The 18,963-nt window shown below is 46.1% G+C and overlaps 1 protein-coding gene across 8 annotated transcripts in view; it reads right to left on the minus strand.

The window, feature by feature from the left end:
- KLHL24 (kelch like family member 24) overlaps positions 1-13,248 on the minus strand; it is a 28,427-nt gene extending 15,179 nt beyond the window's left edge. Inside the window, exons 1-4 of one of the 8 annotated variants that reach the window (XM_080604899.1) lie at positions 12,832-13,248; positions 4,743-4,856; positions 3,132-3,226; positions 218-1,205 (exon numbers count right to left, since the gene is read on the minus strand). In XM_080604899.1, the coding sequence (XP_080461025.1) occupies positions 218-1,137 (920 nt within the window). In that variant the 5' untranslated portion in view covers positions 1,138-1,205; positions 3,132-3,226; positions 4,743-4,856; positions 12,832-13,248. Of the gene's footprint in view, positions 1-217; positions 1,206-3,131; positions 3,275-4,742; positions 4,857-5,595; positions 5,764-6,333; positions 6,494-12,831 lie in introns of those variants that run through there. The other 7 variants (XM_080604896.1, XM_080604897.1, XM_080604898.1 and 4 more) reach the window with 7 other exon arrangements.
- Positions 13,249-18,963: the final 5,715 nt, after the last annotated feature.

The raw sequence follows: 18,963 nt of genomic DNA on the forward strand, positions 1-18,963 counted from the left end.
GGAACGATCTATGCAAAAAAACTCCTTTATTTCTATTTTGTAGACATGTGTGGGCTTCATGTGTTGTGGGGAAGTACACAGGTGTAACTGTAGTGCTCCAGAACAGAAAATAAAATTGTCTGAAAAATATTTTTGTTCTGGGAGTGTATACCAAACATCTGTACATCAAACTGTGTCCTCCTATTACAGGAAGAAGTCAAAAAAATTATTTCCTCACCTGCGTGGCCTAGTCCTGGGAGACATCATCTCATTTCCAAGGATATGGTACCGCCTGGCTTCATGCAGCAGCTGATAGCACTCAGGGGAATTCTGAATCAGCTGGTCCACCTCCACAGTCTGAACAAAGTAGTTTGGGTGTAGCAGTGGGAGCCTGACATGTGTCAGAAGCTCATGCAACACTGGTCTTCGCAACTCAACTGCCCGGTACACCCAGCGCATGACAGCTTCAAACACCATCTCTTCCTTAGTGATCACCAGTTCATCACTGCAAATGTAATCAATAAGCTCATCTTTCCCCAGCTCGAGGAACTCTTCATGCTGGGACACATCTTCAAAAGTCTGCAGCGCAAAATTCCTGCACTTGGTGAACAGTGTCTTGAGCGAGTGCGTATCTGCAAAGCGCTGGATTCCCAGGCAGTTACAGGGATCCAGCTGCTCCTCCAGGAACTTGGCACAGGCATCACGTAAAACACTAATCTGAAAGAGGCTTGATGTTTCAAAGAGATACTGCACATTCTCTGTGGTGATTTTCACCTTGCCAGTGTACACATACTGTAAAAAGCAATCCATAGCTTCAGCTAAAATGCCATTGATCTCCACCAACATCTCTCTGCTTTCTCTATGATCATTGCAAAACATAGCTCTGAAGTAGCTGCTGCAGGCTGAGAGAACCGCTCGATGGCAGGGAAACTCCCGTCCTTCCACACAGATAATGACATCTGTGAACAACCGGCTGTCTCGGAATTCATTGAAGATCTGGAGAATGCTTTCAGCATGTGATGATCCCGAGGAGAAGTCAAAAAACTCAGGGCCTGACAACGATTTTGGGTCCATTTCAAAAACTTTCCGCTTGGTTGCAGGGGAATCTCGTATCCCACTATCCTCTCTATTCAGTCTGCGTCCCAATATTAGTACCATTGTTACATTAGTTGGCTATAGAGTCATTGAGAAAAGTTGTCTGAGTTTCTCCTTTGCAGTGCTATGGTCTGAAAAATTAAAACACTTCAGTATTCAGTTTGGTATATTCTTCATTTCATCACAATAATTAGACAAAACACTTGTTTGGTCACTCTAATAATTGGCACAAGTTTTGACCTTTTCTAGAGGTGACAGTATTACTGGGCAAATGACCTTGTGCAGGGCAATGCAGCATCATCTGTTATGTGTTAAATACAAACCATACTCTATGTAGTATACATATATTATGCACAGGCATTATTGATGACAAATTCTGTCTGTACCAGCACCCCAGGCACTGCCTTAGTGTTCAAGATAAATAAAGTGAGGCCTCAGCTTTGGCAAATCACTTTACTGACAGAAACCACAGGCTTTCCTGGATAAAGATCCAGAGCTTGGGCTTTTCTCATTTTTTCAGTGTAATCCTCATTTCAGCTGGAGCCTCCATTTAACACTATCAAAGGGTGAAAAAAAAAAAAAAAGAATGAAATTTGCAATATAAAAAATCAGTTGAGATAATAATGAAAATAAAGGAGTGATTTATGTTGATCGTAATACAGCTTTATAGTACTACTGTTTAACAACCTTCAGTTATCTCAATGAACAGCTTGGACTGTAAGAACTGTTTTTACTTTTTTTTCCCTGCACCTAGAAGTTAGTTCACTGATAAGATTCAATCAATTATGAGTGTAAACCACTAATGTGCAAAACAGAATGGAGAAAGGATTAAATTTACTTGCATAAAAAATACTGAAACTTGGGACCAAGGGCAATTTACTGAGTAAAGGCAGATTTTCTGTTTTCCAAAGTACTACTAGCAAAAAATTACTAGCAACATTTCTGCTCACTTTCCAGTTTCAAGTACATAGTGTACAGCCTCCCCCCAGCACATAAACACACAGTAGTACTATCAGAGCGCTGAAGCTGCAAAAATACTATGTTAGTAAATGCCAAATCTAAAGTTCTCAAGTAAAGAAAATGCAGCTGATTTTGCAGATACTGCATATTAGACGTAACATGATCAACAAATCTAGCAGCAAGAGGGCTCTTTTCCGCTCCTGAACTTTAAAATGAACTCGATGACTGCCCACCAAAATATATTGAGGCAGCAAGAAGCTGGGTAGAACGCCCACATGGGGCTGACAAAGATGCCACTCCAAAAGCACTTACTTTCAGGTCTAGAAAGACATATACTGAATTATTTTAAAACGTATGGAAATTTTTATTCCCTAAATAATCCAAGAGATTACGTTCAGTTTCCCTCATTCCCCACTTACAGCCAGTAAACGTTAGCACCTAACTCAGTTTTTATTTCCTGACATGCCAGTGTCTTTAGAGCTGCAATTACCCAATCCGAATCTGGCTGCATCATCGCTTAATATAGAATACCAAAAAAAAGGCATTGTTCCTTAAGAAAAACCTTCTTTTAAATAAACACAGCCCCTTTAAAAGATACCGTCTTTATAAAGACCAAGAATATGCGCTATGCATCTACTCGTTGAGAAAAGACGTTTCTGACTTCTCATTTTCCATAAAGAATTTCTCACACATATTTACAAGGCAGATTCTCGGTACGGCTCATTTATCCTACAAAATACTTCCTTTAACTTGAATTAAAACAAGATCAAGTGTCACTTCACTGTCTGAAAAACACTGTTGTGATGAGCATATCTAGTAAAATCACTCTGAGGCAATCAGTTAACAAGGCATAATTCCACAGCCTGATCTGCAACAGATACTCTATCCAAGATATTTCACAACTGTTCTACCCCGTAATGACGCAGGCCACATAAAAACCAAGAACAACAACCACCACTGCTGCAGCCACCCTCTCAACAGCTCTGTTGTTAACACCCTAACCCTTACACGGGGCTCAATCTGCAATTAACTCTACGCTACTCAGAGTGAGAAAGCGGGCAGAAACAAAGCATCAGAAGTAGAAAAGGGAAACGTACCTATGAAAACAAACACTAAAGGCTTGATTCTGGTGTCACAGTTTTAAGCCAGAATTTCACTGAAGTTAATGGAGCTTTTCCAAAGCAAAGCTAGCCTGGAATCAGAAACAGGACACTGGCATATTGCATGAGAGGGCAAAAAACTGCGAGGGAAAAAAAGGTGTTCAAAACTCAATCTCATTATGTGAGCAGTTAAAGTCTTAAAAGAACCATATAACGCAATCACTAACAAATGGAAATAAAGCCTCTGGGTGAAGACTGCTCACTGGAAGAAGCAACATCATCTTTATGCTGGGAACTTGAAATAAGAAAAAATTGGTCAGCAAACGATGGTGGTTCTGTTTTTTTTTTGTTTGTTTTTAAATGCCGTAATGGATTAAAGAGATGGGAGACTGAAAAATCCATGGTGCAAAAACTAAGCTGGGGATAAATACCACATCATCACAGATAAGAGACCAGAATGGAAAAATAATTAAACTCCACTGCAAAAAGGACTGTTTTTGAATATACAAGGATTCGATTTCTACCTAGTCAATTACTTCTGTAGGTTTGCTTTAAGTAATTATGTAAGACTATCAATAACACTACCACATGTCCAGCTCCATCAGACATGCCTACAGTTCAGTCTTCTTGCAAATCTTGCTCTGGCAGTCTTAAAATGCCACTACTTCCAGCTGCCTGTCCCATCTTTCAGTCTCATAGCTGGCAGAGCAGAGGGGAATCTGTGCCTGATGCTGAGCTGTCTAGCACACAAAGGGGGGAAAAACTTGCAAGAAAATATACCTGGCTGCATCTTCAGTGTGTACAAAGGTAACTACACATGCCTGCAGACTCTGCATTATAAAGCATTTTTTGGGCGACTTTCACACTGAGATCTCTACAATAAGTTTAGACAAAGCAGAAAAATAATCCCTAAAGGCAGCTATTGGGAATTATTATGAGATATATAAAAAAAACACAGAACGCCTTGGACTGCTTGTCTGAGTAAAGGGCACCAAGAAAGGACCTTAAACAAATCAAAGATGCTATTTATTCAAAAGAAATGGAAAGGGAAAAATAACTACACTTACATCAACAGGTTTTAAAAATGCTTTAACAATACGGACATGGCTCTTACATGAATATTACCTGCACACACATCTCTAGACTAAGCTGGGTTTACTGAAGATCAAGTTCCTCTATTTCCTTAAGGTCTACATTGTTTGTGGGCTTGTCTACAGAAGAGGTTCCTCAGAAATAACCCGAGGATAGCTGTCATTCAGAGGTCAGTAAATCAGGTACACAGAATGCTTGCCCTGACACCTTGTATCAGTAAACTGTTCCTGTACAAATTACTTTGTTACTCTGAACTCACCCTGCCTCTGCAGCAACACCCCCATGTTTTTTATCCCTCCCCTTTCCTCCACAGCTCTGTCAACAGCTAACCACGTGCTGGCTGATTTTGTTTTGCTTTTTATCGCAGAGCCAGTTCGGCTCACAAGCAGAACTGACGGAGAGAAACAGGAGAAACGTGCGGCCTGCCCAGAGGTGAGGCTGCTCACCAACAGCTTGTCAGCAGGCGTGCCTGAGCGCACCCTCAAAGCTCACCCTAAGGGTGCAGTTTCAGAGTACCTGAAGCTGAGCCTCTGCTGCTGCCAAGGGAGGTGGCTTCCACCCAGTACCGGCACCCGCTGCTCCCTCAGGTCAACGCTGGCACTTGTGTGGCATGGCAGGACGTGTGACCATCTGTTCAGGGAGAAAAAGGAGGTGCTGGACATGTGCGGCTGCCCTAGGGAAGGGCGAAGACCGTCCCCGGGCCCCAGCACTGCCCTGCAGCAGCTCAGGCACAAAGCATCACACCTGCTGCTACCTGGCGTGTTTTTAACAGCTCTGCTGAGGTAATGCAAACAAAGTCAGAAAACAAAGTTTTCTCCCCTCTCCATCCTGAATCCCAGTAACTCTAGTGCAGCTGTGGCTAATAACTTCAAACAACACAACCCGCAAGTGTGCTTTATCGCAGATGTACGGATACCACAGACATCAGTCAATAACTCTGTTATCTACTGCGACAAGCTAGCTAAACCCACAACATGTTCTCAAAGTTCTTAAAGAAAAAAAAGACAGAAAAAAAACATAAGCTTTTCCTCCAGCAAACACAGCATTTTTTTTTACTTCTCTGTGATATATATGAAGAAAGATACTGGTTTTAAGGGACTCATTATCATTATTTATTGTTTTGCAGGAGAAATTTAGTGTTTGGATGACACTCAAGTCTTCTACTAGAATATAAGTCACTACTATGGGTAAAAAATATTCTGAATGCCAACATTCAGAAATAAACAAGGTCATGACACATAAAAAGTCTGTGTCCTCAAAAATCATCAAGCAAAAACAGGAACTGATTTGGACATGAGACTATGATTAATTAAGTCCAAAAAAGCCACACGCACATGCAAAAAAAAAAAAGGCAACAAAGTAAGAACACCTTTAGCATGTGCAGATTTTAGGTAACCCTTTGGTAAATGAAAGGGGTAAAAGAGGGGCACGCCGCCAGCACCACGGCCCGGAACTGCCACCGGCCCCGCTCCCGTCACGGGCGGCGCCGACCCGAGCACAAAATGGCGGCTCCCCCAACCCCCGTGCGCATGCGCGGCGCCGCCGCCCGCTCCCCTCGCCCACAGCCGCCGCGCGCACGCGCGCCCTCCAGCTCACCTTCACCCCAGGCCGCCCTAGCGACGGCCCCCCCGCGCCCCGACCAATCCGCGGCCAGCCCCGCGCCGCGGCCCCGCCTCCCCCCGCCCGCCCACCCAATCAGCGCCCGCGGGGACTCTCCCCCCGCCCCCCGCCGTCCGGGGGGCGCGGGGAGGCGGCAGCGGCGGAACGGCCGCGGGCACCGGGGGGCACCGGGGGGCACCGGGACCGCCCGGCCCCGCGCTCCGCCGGCCGGGCCTCGCCGCCCACCCCGCGCGGGGGCCAGGACATCCCCCCCCACACACACGGCATCCGGCACGGCCCGGCACCGGCTCTCCCGCCGGCCCCTCCGCCGCCGTGAAGCCGTGGCGCCGCCACCCCGCGTCTAACAGGCTGGGCCGGGCCGGGCCGGGCCGGGCCGGGCCGGGCCGCGCCGCCCTCGGCCCCCACCTCGGCGTAGCGCTGCGCCCGGTGGCCGCCCCTCAGCGACCGGGAGTCCGGCGCTGCCAACCGCCCCCCGCCCCGCACTCACAGCCGAGCAGGGGCCGGGCCGCGCTGTGCCCCGCGGTGCTGCCGCTGCCGCCGTGAGGCTCGGACCCGGGCGCTCGGTGCGGAGCGGTGCGGGCCTCTCCCCGCCGCTGCCGGTCGCGCTGCCAGCGCCGCTCAAAACAAAGGGGCTGGCGGGGCACGTGACCGGCGGGCGGCACCACGTGATCCGCCGGCGGCCCTGGGAGCTGTAGTCCCGTGGGGGGTCACGGCCCGGCACGGCCCGGCACGGCCCCAGCCGCCCCGCAGGCCCTGGGCTGGCCCCCCGGGCCCCCCTGGCACCCCTCGTACACAACCAGTGCCGAGGAGGATCTTTGCCCGAGCCCCAGCCGTGCCCGACCTGTATTTTACGTTCCCCAGTGGCCGTGCTGCCCTCCTCCCGGCCCACCGCACAACGGCCGGGGTCGTGTGAGGGCGGCCCGAGCGGTGCGGCTGTGGCTGGGGGCCGCAAGCAGAAAAGCAGGACCCCGGTGTCATCGTCATGCCATTTCAAGGGCAGGTCGGAGCCTGTCCCGCAGCCCAAACTCACTTCATAGCCAAACTATTTGGACAGCGGCCCGCGCTCCAGCACAGGCTGATGGAACATGCCTGGGAGTATGGAAATTTATTTTTGCTCTGCCCTTTAGCATAAGCAAACTCGCAAGTCCACAGCGCGGAGTAAGAAGGCGAGGGCAGGGACATGCATGCTTAAATTAAGTTCATTACCGGGCACTAAATGAGCCTTATGCAACCCAGTGGAGCTGATGCAGGCAGGTAACGCTTGCGTTTTGCTTCCTAGAAGGATGCCCTCTCCGTATTGCCACTTCTTGCTGAGGGAAAGTAAGAAATGTGACATCTATTAGGTGCCACCTTCTTCGCTCTCCCAAATTCTGGGTATCAAGCATAATGTACCTTTACCCTCCAGTGAACCTGCAGACTTCCGACCGCAGGCCAGCCCTGCCAGTTCCTCCCTTCGCCCTCCACCGGGAGTGCACGCCGTGTTGTGCTCTTTGCAGTGCCTGACAGAGCTCCTCCACTGGAGAAATCACCTGGAGGAGCAGAACGTGCTTGGGTCTCCCAGGTCGATCCACAGTGGAGCAAACCAGCTTCAGATTTTCATAGGCTGCCTGAGCTCCGCTCTTCCCCCTAGTTGGGCAAATTGCAGCTTTGCAAAGCAGAATTAAAATCCCTAATTAAGAAGCTAAGTTTCTAAAAATAGACTGAAGATGTCAATCGATTCTGGCATGTAAATCGTTTTCACTAAGATCTTAAAAAAAATGAAGCCTTCAACCATTTTCCTGCTGTGCTAAAACTCAGAACTGCTTAGCACATTTAATTGTGAGACAATTCAGTCAATTTTTTCATTTGCTGCAAGAACGACCCCAAACTACATAAACAGCAAACAAAATCAACAGACAGTTCACCTTGTTTAGTACATTTGCATTACAATAACTTATTTCACCTACTGAAGATAGAGAAATTAGTAACCTGAAGTGTTACTTATTACAAAGACATTAGGTCCAAAAAGTACATGGACTAAGAATATTTTTGCCTAACACAGAACTTTTTACCTGATAAATCCTTTTGTCTGCCCCAGTCCTCTGATTCTTTAACTCCTGGGGTTGTTACGACTGTGTACAGATCACTTCAGAAAGCAGAGGGATTAAAGAATGAGTCATGGGAAGGAAAAAAAAGATATCAATGAGTCGGCTTGAAGGAGTTATCTGAAAGGAGTGTGTTTACTCCAATCAAAGCTGCACGTGGCAAAAATACCTTGTGTGAAGACGGTAAATGGGGCATTTAAAATGAAAATATTAATTAAAAATACTCATTGAGCAATCAATTGTTTCATAATGTGCACATGTATGCATGCAGTCACATCCAGGCACTTCCAGTTCTGAAAGCCAACGTCACTGAAATTAGGCATAGCTGAGTTGCTATGACATCCTATTGGTCTTCATTCCTCTGCTAGCAGGGGCATTGGTTGTTGTTTTTCAAGCTGCGCTGAGCATTTCTCTCAAAATAAGCAGTTGTGTGCTGCGTGAGAAGCTGAAGCCAATTATTAAAGATTACTCATTTCTATAAAGCTTTGTTAATACTTTTTTAACAATGTAAATTACTTGTAAAGCATTTAGGCCAATATTTTCAGAGGAGGTCAGGGATTTTGGAGATTTTGAGGTATCTACAGCTGGCCATTGGAAAGCTCTAAACTAAAATTAGAAGCCTACTTGAACATTCTGGCACGCATCCAGTGCTGTTCATGTGTTTTTCTGGCGGTGTTGTATTTGAATACCACCGCCGTCAGGCACTTTTCACACACATTTCAACAATGCAGTCAGTGCGCCACCTAAACGGGTCAGTGCATTCCTCCGGATGAAGACGTTAACTATTTTAAGAAGTCCTGTGCCAGTATGGTCCTGAGAATTTTCCTCTTTTGTGGGGAGCATCCTAACTCCTTATCGGGCTTTTCTAAAATTAAGCAAACCCCGATGGTCTTCAGGTAGTTAGTACACACAGAAAACAAAACCCAAGGACAACCCATGATTTCTTTTAGTAGCTATTGACTGCTAATGGACACCTACCCTAAACAGTCCAAGGAAGGGCCCTGAGCTGAAGGAAGGAGGAGATGAAGGTGAGCCGCAGCAACCGAGAGCTGAGTGCAGGAAGCTGGAGGAGAACATGCAGTGAGGTGACAACTGAACACCAAACCCCTTGCACTGATCGCTCAGCAGGGAGAACAGAGAGCAACAGAGACAACCTGGTAAGTGAGCAGCACTGAAAAGCCTCAATACAACACAGGGATTGTACCAGAGCAAGAAGAGAGTGAAAAGAGACATTAGAGTTGAAGGTAGAGAACGCGGGCAGGTTAATGACTGACCCTGACTAAGCGAAGGCAGGAATGTCACGAAGAGCTGTGCAACACAACGAAGCAAACACCTCTCAGCTCCAGGAAGAATAGCTTCTCATGTTGCTAGTAGTTTTAGGGGACAGAAAGCTTTGAAAAGAAAGATGTGTGAAGTGACGACATCACTGTACATCCTGACGCAAGCTGGCACAAAACCTAAAAGTAGCAACATCAGCCGTTCAGCAAGATTACAGACAGTCAGCACTGAGCAAAAGGAAAGGTGACATTAACAGCAATTTGTGAGGAAGAGCAAAAGAGTGAGTTCAGTAACTGTTGAGGAATTTACTTTTTGAATATGCCAGGAAAAAGGGCTGACTAAGTTGCAGTATGTGAAAATGAAGAGGCATATGGAAATAGCATTGAAAGAGAGGCTGGATTTCGAGGAGGATAAGGGTACATCAAAGTCTTTTCCTGTGATAAAAGACCTCTCAGAGAAGTACAGGGAATACAACAAATCTTGCTAAATTCTTTCCCTCAACTTTGAATAGCCTTTCACCATCATCCTGCCAAAAGCTCTGTGGGTTCTGTGGGTCCCACTGACTTGCGTTAGCCTGCTGTGGATAACCAGCAGGTACCTGTGTTTCAGGGTGGAAGGAGACCTTCGAAGACCGCTCCCTGTCAGCCTCTCCTCCTCCGATCACCTGTTTAAAATGGCAGCTGCACCAGGTAATGCCATCCTTTGCCAAAGTGGCAGGATGAGCACAGGCCGTGTCCCAAGGAGCAAAATGGGACATCCTCCATGGCCACATGCGGCACTCGGGGCTGGGGCTGGGGCGCAGTCCCAACGCCTGCATGCTCAGCACCTGCCTGACTGCAGCAGAGAGGGGCCTACAGGCAGCACGTACCACAATGAAGGACGAGAGCCACTTGGCAAAACATCGGTGACACATTTACCAATTCAGCCCTGCGATCAGCACTGCGCATCCCCCTGTGCATGCCAGTCCTCGCTGGCCAGCCCAGCCTCCAAGCCCATGCAAATCCTGCTCTTCCTGCTCATCCCAGCAGCCTTTTGCCACTGCACGAGCCTCAAAACAAGGTCCATGGGAATAGTCCTCCCATGCAAAGGGGAAGTGTCTACTTTTCCACACAGTATCTCCCATCTCCCAAGCATGGGAGAAGACTGGGAGTGGAATTCCAAACCTGAGAAGAACGAGTGTTGCATCACCGCTGCTATAAACACAGAACTATTTCCTTTTTATGGTCCTTACAATACCAAGAGAACATGAAAACAGTGCCTAACCCAGTGAGACAGGGACTGGATCTGCTGGTGTTTGTCTGGATCTTCTCTTCAGGGAGAACAAAGAGGCAAAGAAACAAAAGTTATTTGAGCTCTCATTAGCCACACAGGCGAAGACTGGAAGGGAGCTGGTCTTGCAGAAAGCAGAGAGCCGACACCCGCAGTCACTAACCTAGCACAAAAGTGAGCGAGGTACCTGCAAAAACAGTTCCCTGAGCAGCAGAGAAAATGTTCCCACCCAGCCCCATAACCACAAGCCCAACCACAGCTCCTTCATGTTTGCATTAAGGGCAATAGTATTTTTTCACTGATTCCTACACCACAAGCCTTCCCTTTATGCCACACTGCGGCAGAGCGCTGCACAGCTCCCACTCTGCCCTTCAGCCACACTTAATAGCTCTCTCCTCAAACCATCTGCCAATGCTGGGACCAATTAATAGGCAGGAGCATTGCACCTCTTCATCTATAAGACCTTCAGGCATTTCTCAAGTTAAATAAATCCTTTCTCCAGTGCAAATGACTGTGAAAAGCTTTGTCTGCCAGTGAAGCATAATATAAGGTAGGTTTCAAGAAAACAAGACTTTGAACTGATGTGCGCGTGCCACTCTGTCCCCAGTTTGGGAATCTCAGACTTGCAAAGCTAACAGTTGGTAGCATCTCCAGTGCTTGCAGATCCATGCCACCAGATCCTTCTGGTACACCTCCAGCAAGAGGGTGAGGACCATACCTGTTTACCCACTGGTCAGCATGGACCTAGCAGTGGCCACGGGTCACAAGCTGCCAGCTGCAGGAGCAGCCACCCCGCGTGCTGAGCAGGTTCGCACAGCGGTGATGCTCGGGCAAACCTCCAGATGGCCTTTGCCACCTTACAGTTTTGGCTACCCCTTCACTTTGGTCCTTAACAAGGCTTCAAAAGGTAAAGTTAATTCGGGAAGAGTTAGTTCTGCAGGTGCTCCGTGATTTTTCCCTCCTCTCCTTGCAGCCAGTCATGCTGACTGGCGCAGCCCCTCCTTTCTACCTCACGTGCAGCTGCCTTTTTCTCCATTAACAGCATTGCCATGCCAAGCAATGTTTCTCCAAGATGAGTGACAGGACTTGACTCTCAAAAGACAGATACCAGAAGGCCAACAGACAAGTTTGTTCTTAAATCCCAGGCTTACTGCCTCCAGCAGAGCAGCACAGAAAAAAGCCCCCTATTCTCCAGAAATTACTGGTGGGACTAACCAGCCTGAGTTCCCAGCCCGCGTGGCCCGCATCCCTTGTCTAAAAGCAGGGGCGGCCCTGGGCATGAGCGGACAGGGAGCGATGTGGAAACAGCTGCTGTGTGGATGCAGCTGCTTTGGAAGGGCACACAAAATCCCAGCCCGGATCAATGCCCCGGTCACCGACTCCGTAAACAAGGTTTTGAGACCTGCTCTGAGGCCTAAAATGGGACTGCTCCCGGACCTGAAATAGCTCTAAAGGAAAGAGCTGTGTGCTTCTCTAAGACAGCTCAGCTCTGCTCAAAGTGCTAAGCCAGCCAGCAGCAACTGCTGATCTCTGGTCCTGGACAAAGGTTTGTCTTAGGAAGGCAAAAAAGAAGAGGGCAGCCCATGTAATCCCAGGAAAAACACCCTTAATGAAAGTCTGCAGATTCCAGTGCAGTAGCCAAATCAACATGTTGTTTTGCCAAGGAAACGTTGTGAAATCTGTGGTTTACTCTTTGATCCTAAGCCTTCCCTACGCATCTATTCATAAGAAGTATCATTAGACAGAAACGATTGTAAAAATAAGATTGGTCAGGTGGTGAGCTTCTGATAATAAACAGATTCTTTTCTCATGCCACAGGCAGCTATTACACTTTTCTAGTATACATCAATCCAGTACTGAATCTTGAAGGAACAATGAAATATGTAAAGTACTGCATAGAGTATGGCAGGTTTTCTTAGCCCTTTTTATTAACATTTTTATGTATGAGACAGTATTTTGTAATTTTAAGAGGAGAGGAGAAGTGAAACAAGGAACAGGTCATTACTGTAGACAGGAAGCAATAAAAAGGCAAATACATGTCTCATTTCTCTAGATACTTGTTATATTTATGTTATTTTTATATATTTTTTCCTAAAATAAACCTATTAATATCCATCTTTTTTTTTTTTTCTCACACTGAAGCACACTGACAAGAGTATGAAATTCTGAAGCTCTTCTGTCTTTCCCTGGGACAGGTATCAAGGAAATGGAAAATGCATAATGAAAATTCTCCATTTCCTTTTTAATGGGAAAACTACATTTTTAAAAAATCAGTATCAATTGGCAGAAAAATAAAAGTAGCATTTCTAAGGTTAAAATTCTAAAAGTAGAAGTGACAAACTTTTAAAAGTTACCTGCTTTCTCAAGCCTCTGATGATTTGGTCTCCTCTTTCTCCAACGCCATACCTCCAAAATCCACGCGCAGCCAGGCACACCTCGGCTCCCTCCCTGAAGCTCGGTGACACTTAACGCAGCCGGCAGGCCGGGCTCCACCTCCTGGCCCTGACAGCAGCCAGCACAAGTATCTGTCATGGTTTCCAAACCCAAAGCGTTGCAGCCTTCCTGAGCCGCTGGCCTGGCCTCGTGCAGCTGTCCCAATGCCCTACATTCCAGGCGGCTTCCCTGGCGTGTTGCACAGCCCCAGATAGCTCTCGTAGCGTCTCTCGAGGCCCAAGCTCCTGCCAGCCCTCAAGGCCTGCAGCCGCCACGCGACACACTCGCAGGGTACGTCGGCCCTGCCAGCCAGCAGCCTGCGAGCTCCCGTAGGCACACCTTGCCCCACACCTCTACTTGCACGGGGGGACTGCTGGTTTGTGCCGCACGGGGCCAGAAATCGGAGTGCTCTTCTCTGGCCGTGCTGCCTGGAATGTGCTGCACTCCCAGACAGAAAGCTGCGGCTAGTGACCTGGATTAAACCCAGATCTGGATTAAACCGCGATCTGGATTAAACCCAGATCACTCTCACTGGCTCTAAAAACAACTGACAAATGTGCAGGCTGCTAAGTGTAGAATTTTCCAATCCAGCATGCAGGCAGTTCAATACTCGGATAATTTCCTTTCCTTGTCAGGACATACTACAACTTCTTCAGCACTTCTGGTTTTTGTGTTTTAGATCACCGTACTTTGTGCAGCATCTATATTTGCATCAGGATATTAACAATTCACCTGCACTGTTTCTAACTTTAAATCATTCATAATTCCATTATGTAAAATGCAGTAACAATTTTTTGCTACTGGTAATAATTAGCTGGTTGTGCATTTCTATAGGATAATCTCTGCTCAGGCTGCTATTTTTTCTGTCGGCTCAGTTACTGTGCCAGCAATCTGGCATCTCGATTCCCCCACAGGCTGCAGGTAGCTGGAAGCTGGGAAGGAAGGAGGTGGCTACAGAGCCCTCCTGTGCAGAACTACTGCTGAATTGTCTTGAAAGCTGTCTGATAACACTGCCTGAAGACCAGTTTAACAGATGTTGAGATTTCTTGCAAAAGAGACAATTAAGACACCCTGATGAAAAATTGCAAAAGAATAAAATAATAATAATAAAAAAACTAACAGTATTTTAAAACTTGCTGAAATGAAACTGCAGCTGCTATAAGAGCGATGCGGAACTAGCTGAGCACTGTAATTGATATTTTTGAGCTAATGTTCAAGTTCATCAAGCCTTCACCATTTTTCTCACCATCAAGCTGAAAGTGTAAACCGCAACTGTAAGCTAAACAAAATAGATCTGGGGTTAAAAAATAACTGGAAATGAGACAGATATATACACTGATTTTGTACAGGACAGCACATGTGGAGTTGCACTAAGTCAAATTGCACTTTGACCAACATTTATATATTTATCTATGGAAAATATGTAAATTTCTGCTTCTTTCAGCAGGTGGCTGCCAGGCAGCTGACTGATTCTGCCCTTCATTATGTCAGAAAATAAGACCCAAGAATTAATTACACAAATTTTGGTTTTCCAGTGAAAAACCCTTGTGTTCCAACAGTAGTAATAGTTGGCAACACCATCCTTATTTTTTGGATAATGAGAGAAACTTGTAAGTGGCACCTCATCAGCCAGCAGCGGGAACCACCTTGGACAGGGGTCAAAAGAAATGAATTCTGTGAGCTGCTGTGAGCATCACACAAAATGTCAGCTCCCTTTTGTAAGGTGTCCTGCCCCCTTCCTCTGTTACTGTCTGTGGCAAAAAATCTCATTTGGCTTCATCACGTTTAGATCTGGCTTCACTTGAACACTGTTTTTTGCTTTGGGTCCATGAGGGTTTCCAGTCAGCTATCCTTTTAGCCCTGCAGAGAGGGGAACAAAGCCGCGTGAGGCTAGGCAGCACAGCGGCTGGCAGGGCAGGCTGCTCTTCAGTGCCCACAGAGCACACAGACCAGCACACTGGCTTTTCCTCTTAAGATCTTCCCAAATAGTAGGTCGAGAGCTTTTACAGCCTGAAGAAGAAATCTGTGTTACAAACTAGCAGAAATCCATTGTGAAGAATGTAAGGACCACACCGATTCTGGGGCCAGCATTTCTAAGCTTCGGGCAGTCCAAAAACCAAAGCAAAATTCAGTCACAGCTCTGGAGCTTCACTCCTTAGTGTGAACTCCAGTCCAGTGTGAACTCATCGGTTAGGTATGTGTGCACAGAACTGGCTGAGATCGACAAGCTTTAATGAAAAATAAAGCCAGCACTGCTTCAGACTTCAATAAAATCTGAAACTGGGTTTATTTCCCATGCTCTGGGGTCACACTGTCAGCATTTCACCAGGCCACTTCACATATTCTGTGAATAGACTCAAGAACTGCAGTTTCAGCCCAACAGGTGTCCTTACCTCATTGACATCAAGCACAAGCTGTTAACACAGCCCTCCGTGTAACTCACTGTCAGTGGCAGTTTCGTGCATTTCCCAGCCCTTGCTATTCAGAACAGCTTTCCTTCATTTCACGTGGTACTGTTGTGATCATGTTTTTATCAAGCTGTGACACAAGTGCCTGAACTATAGCAGTATTTCTTCCTTCCAGGGCTGTGTTTCTTACCTGGGCACTCTGAACACCAGAGCCTGTCTGTAGCAGAAGATGGAAGTGCCCAAGGAACAGGAGATCGAAATATCACTGAGCACAACAGGCCTCTACTTCTACAATGGGTACAGTCCCTTGTGACCACTTACAGAGAGCAAAGGTGTAATTTACTTAGAGGGAGAATTATTTGCGCATAAATGGCCATTAACTAATAATACAGAGAAGATGCTTTTAAATTCAAATGGGCGGCATAGCAGCCAGCATTAGACAAGTGACCCAAGCATCTTGTTACTTACATAAACTAAAGCAGGAGGGAGTTTGATGCTGATGACAAAACCTCTTTGTGAGTAACGCTGGCAAAATCTTTTCAAGAGCAATTCAGGACTAAGTTAAGAGCAAATGGGATATTTTCCTCTCTTTTAGTGAGAAACTAACTTGAAGAATCACATTTCTTTCCCTGTTTGCATACAACAGGGAATGGAAATAGTTGCTGCTTTTCTGTTTCAAAGACTGAATATCTTGAGAGTGAAAATATGAAGGGCTTTCCTGTTCTCATTAAACACCTGTAGTAGTATAAGGTGTTGAGGAAAGAATATCCTACTTCCATGGAGAAAGAAAAGACTGTTGTGAATGGGGAAGGCTGGCAACAGCACTCATCAGCTCCCATAGCACATACCTACTGCATTTCTTATGAGTCTTACCTTCAGCCCCATTCCTAGTCTCCAGTCCTTCCAGTTTCATCTAGGTGCATCTCATCTTGGGCTGTAAGGTCTTAAAATACGGTGTTAAATGATGTCTCAGCTTGTTCTGCCTGCAGCTTTGGGAGTGACCATACTGCACCCCCAGACCACAGTTCAGCTTCTTCAAACAGAATAAGCACTTTATTTAATAGTAGTCTTCCTCTACCACTCCCTCAAAAGCCTGTGAGAAGGGGATAAAAGATTTCTCAAGCTTTACTGGCCCATCTATACATGAGGGTTAAGGACCTCTATAGCCAATAACACACAGGGGAACAATACGATTACGACAACAACCAGACTTTGCGTAGTAAGTCCAAATAAACTGGCATTTACTGTTTGGCTCTACTGGGACCTCTCCTCCATGCAAGGTGATAGCACAGTTTGGTGTCACTCATCCTTAACACAATGCCTGTCCTCCACACTGTGCCTAGGAAAACAAAAAATGGAGGCAGCGGTTATTGCAGAAACATCCCAATGACATAAAATACAAGGACGGTTTGCTAACTTGGAACAACTGCACATGCCCAGAGGAAGGGATATGAGAAGGCTCAAGGAGTGGGTTTTGAAATGGAAGGTGATGCTGGTGCAGAAGAGGGAGTACAACTGTGATCAAAGCAAAGATGCCAGCTTGCAGTTTATAGAAAATTAGGTCCACAAATTCTGGATGTCTATTCAAAAAAAAAAAACAAAACATTTATTTCCTCATAGCTAAAATAAGGACATTATTTTAAGGTAGTGAACATTATCCCAATGTACTAGAAATACAAACAAAGAATCGAGCAACTTCCCAGGGTTGACAAGATTATCTCAGGCCTGGGCGATCTTACTTTGCACTGTGCTGGAAAATAGGCCCTGGTTAGATGAACACTGACGTGTGTGCAGTCCTCATCTCTGCTTCCACACACAGGAACCACCTCTGCATTACGCAGTCAGTATTCCCAATGGCTCTGTGCTCCCCAGAAGGGTTCTGTGCATTGTAGGCTTTTTCGGCGGTATTTATCGGGCAGCACAGTGGAAATGATTACAATGCTGGGACTTCAGATAGGACACTTCAACTTCCCAAGACTCCTCTTCTGCCGTTGTTTCCTGCTTATGTTGGAGGCTGGTACCTTTCAATGGGCAACCTCAGATGAAAGAATGCTCCCTCCCACAACAACTAGGAAGTATGCTAAGATCTGAAGGTGCAGCTGCCAATATGTTGCTGGGTGGCATTGAGGCAGCTACATGCGCCCTTTTTTCTCTTGGTCCCTCTCAGGCTTGCTAAGTTCATCAAGTCTCTGTACAGGGACTGTGAGAAGCAAAACACATAGCAAGAACTGTCAGGAAGCTGCTTCTGTGTTTCTGCCTTTGCTTTAAGAGTGTCTCAGCTCCTTGCTGTTGGTTCATTCGTGGTGAGTGTCCCAGATGTGACTTCTTCTGTCTCTCTTTTTAATCATAGCCTCATGTCGATCCTTACAGAAATGCCTCTTCCCAGGGACTCCCTGAATCTTTCACTTTCCAGGATGGGAACCAGGATTCCTGGCCAGTCTAGGCAGATACACCTGGCACAGTCCAGCTTTACAGTACTGAAATGCCACAGTGATGAGATGCTGCTTTCAGCAGACAGCTGAATTCTGTCTGGTGTTGGCTGCAGGTCAACATTTAAGCAAAAAGCATGATCAATGGGCAACAGAGGATGCAAAGGTAAGAAGATCAGCGCAGGACACAAAGTAGTCTCTGCATATAGCTGGTGAAACATGTACAAAACCCAGACACATACATACCAGCAGTAATCTGTGATGTTACGTAGCTCTGTAAACTTACTATGCGAAAGAAGTCATGAATACATTATCTAGCCAGTAATTCCAACCAGTTTTCTCAAACTGGTATAGAATCAACACAGGTCAATTCAATATGTGTAAACCAAAGACAATAAACAAACACCTCAAGAACAGACAAGCCTTCGGCTCTTACCACATTAAGTGGTTCTTTTAGCTAGCAGGTAATTATTTAACGAAAACAGTAGGAGTGCAGCCAGAACAAGTTTCTAAAGGCCAAAAAGAAGCATGTTTTTGGAAGCTGCTACCAAGAAGTAACAACCTGGATTTGCCCCAGGATTAAATAACATGTTGCTGCTGCAGACTTGTGTGATGGAATGGCTCGGGCAAGCAGCTCCCGGATGATGTGTTCTCATCTACTTGCAAAAACACAGCATTCACCTCAGTGCTGCCCTGGTTCTTGTCCAAATACTGAAACAAGCTCCTACGTTTACAGATTAATCCCTGAGCAAGGGATTCTGTAAACACCAGGCAGCCCTATAAAAACAAACAGAAAAAGGAAGGAGGGGAGGTGCTTGGCAGAAAAAACAACAACAACAGAATTTTAAGGGTTAAAAATAGATCACTTGGTTGGCAACACACAGGAGACAGTCTGCAGATAGTGATCAGTGCTAGTACTAGTCAACACTTGCTTAAAGAACTAAGATCCTTTCCACAGTGCAGTTAAAGAGCAGCATGCTGACAATACCACAGCTATCGACCGACCTATTTACTGCAAGGTTTCCGTTCCCAGTACTCACAGCTAACACAATCTTACTGCAACTTTTGCAACTTTTAATGCTTTGCTTAAAGCTTCAGCAACTGGAATCAAGTGATCGCTACTGAATCTCAGCTTTCACTTAAACAGATAAAGAAAATATGAAGTTTCTCACCCGCAGAGAAAGGCCTGATAAGATGAATTCCCTAAGGTCAAAAG

Source organism: Anser brachyrhynchus (assembly GCF_964034855.1).
Source record: "Anser brachyrhynchus genome assembly, chromosome: 9".
NCBI lineage: Eukaryota > Metazoa > Chordata > Aves > Anseriformes > Anatidae > Anser > Anser brachyrhynchus.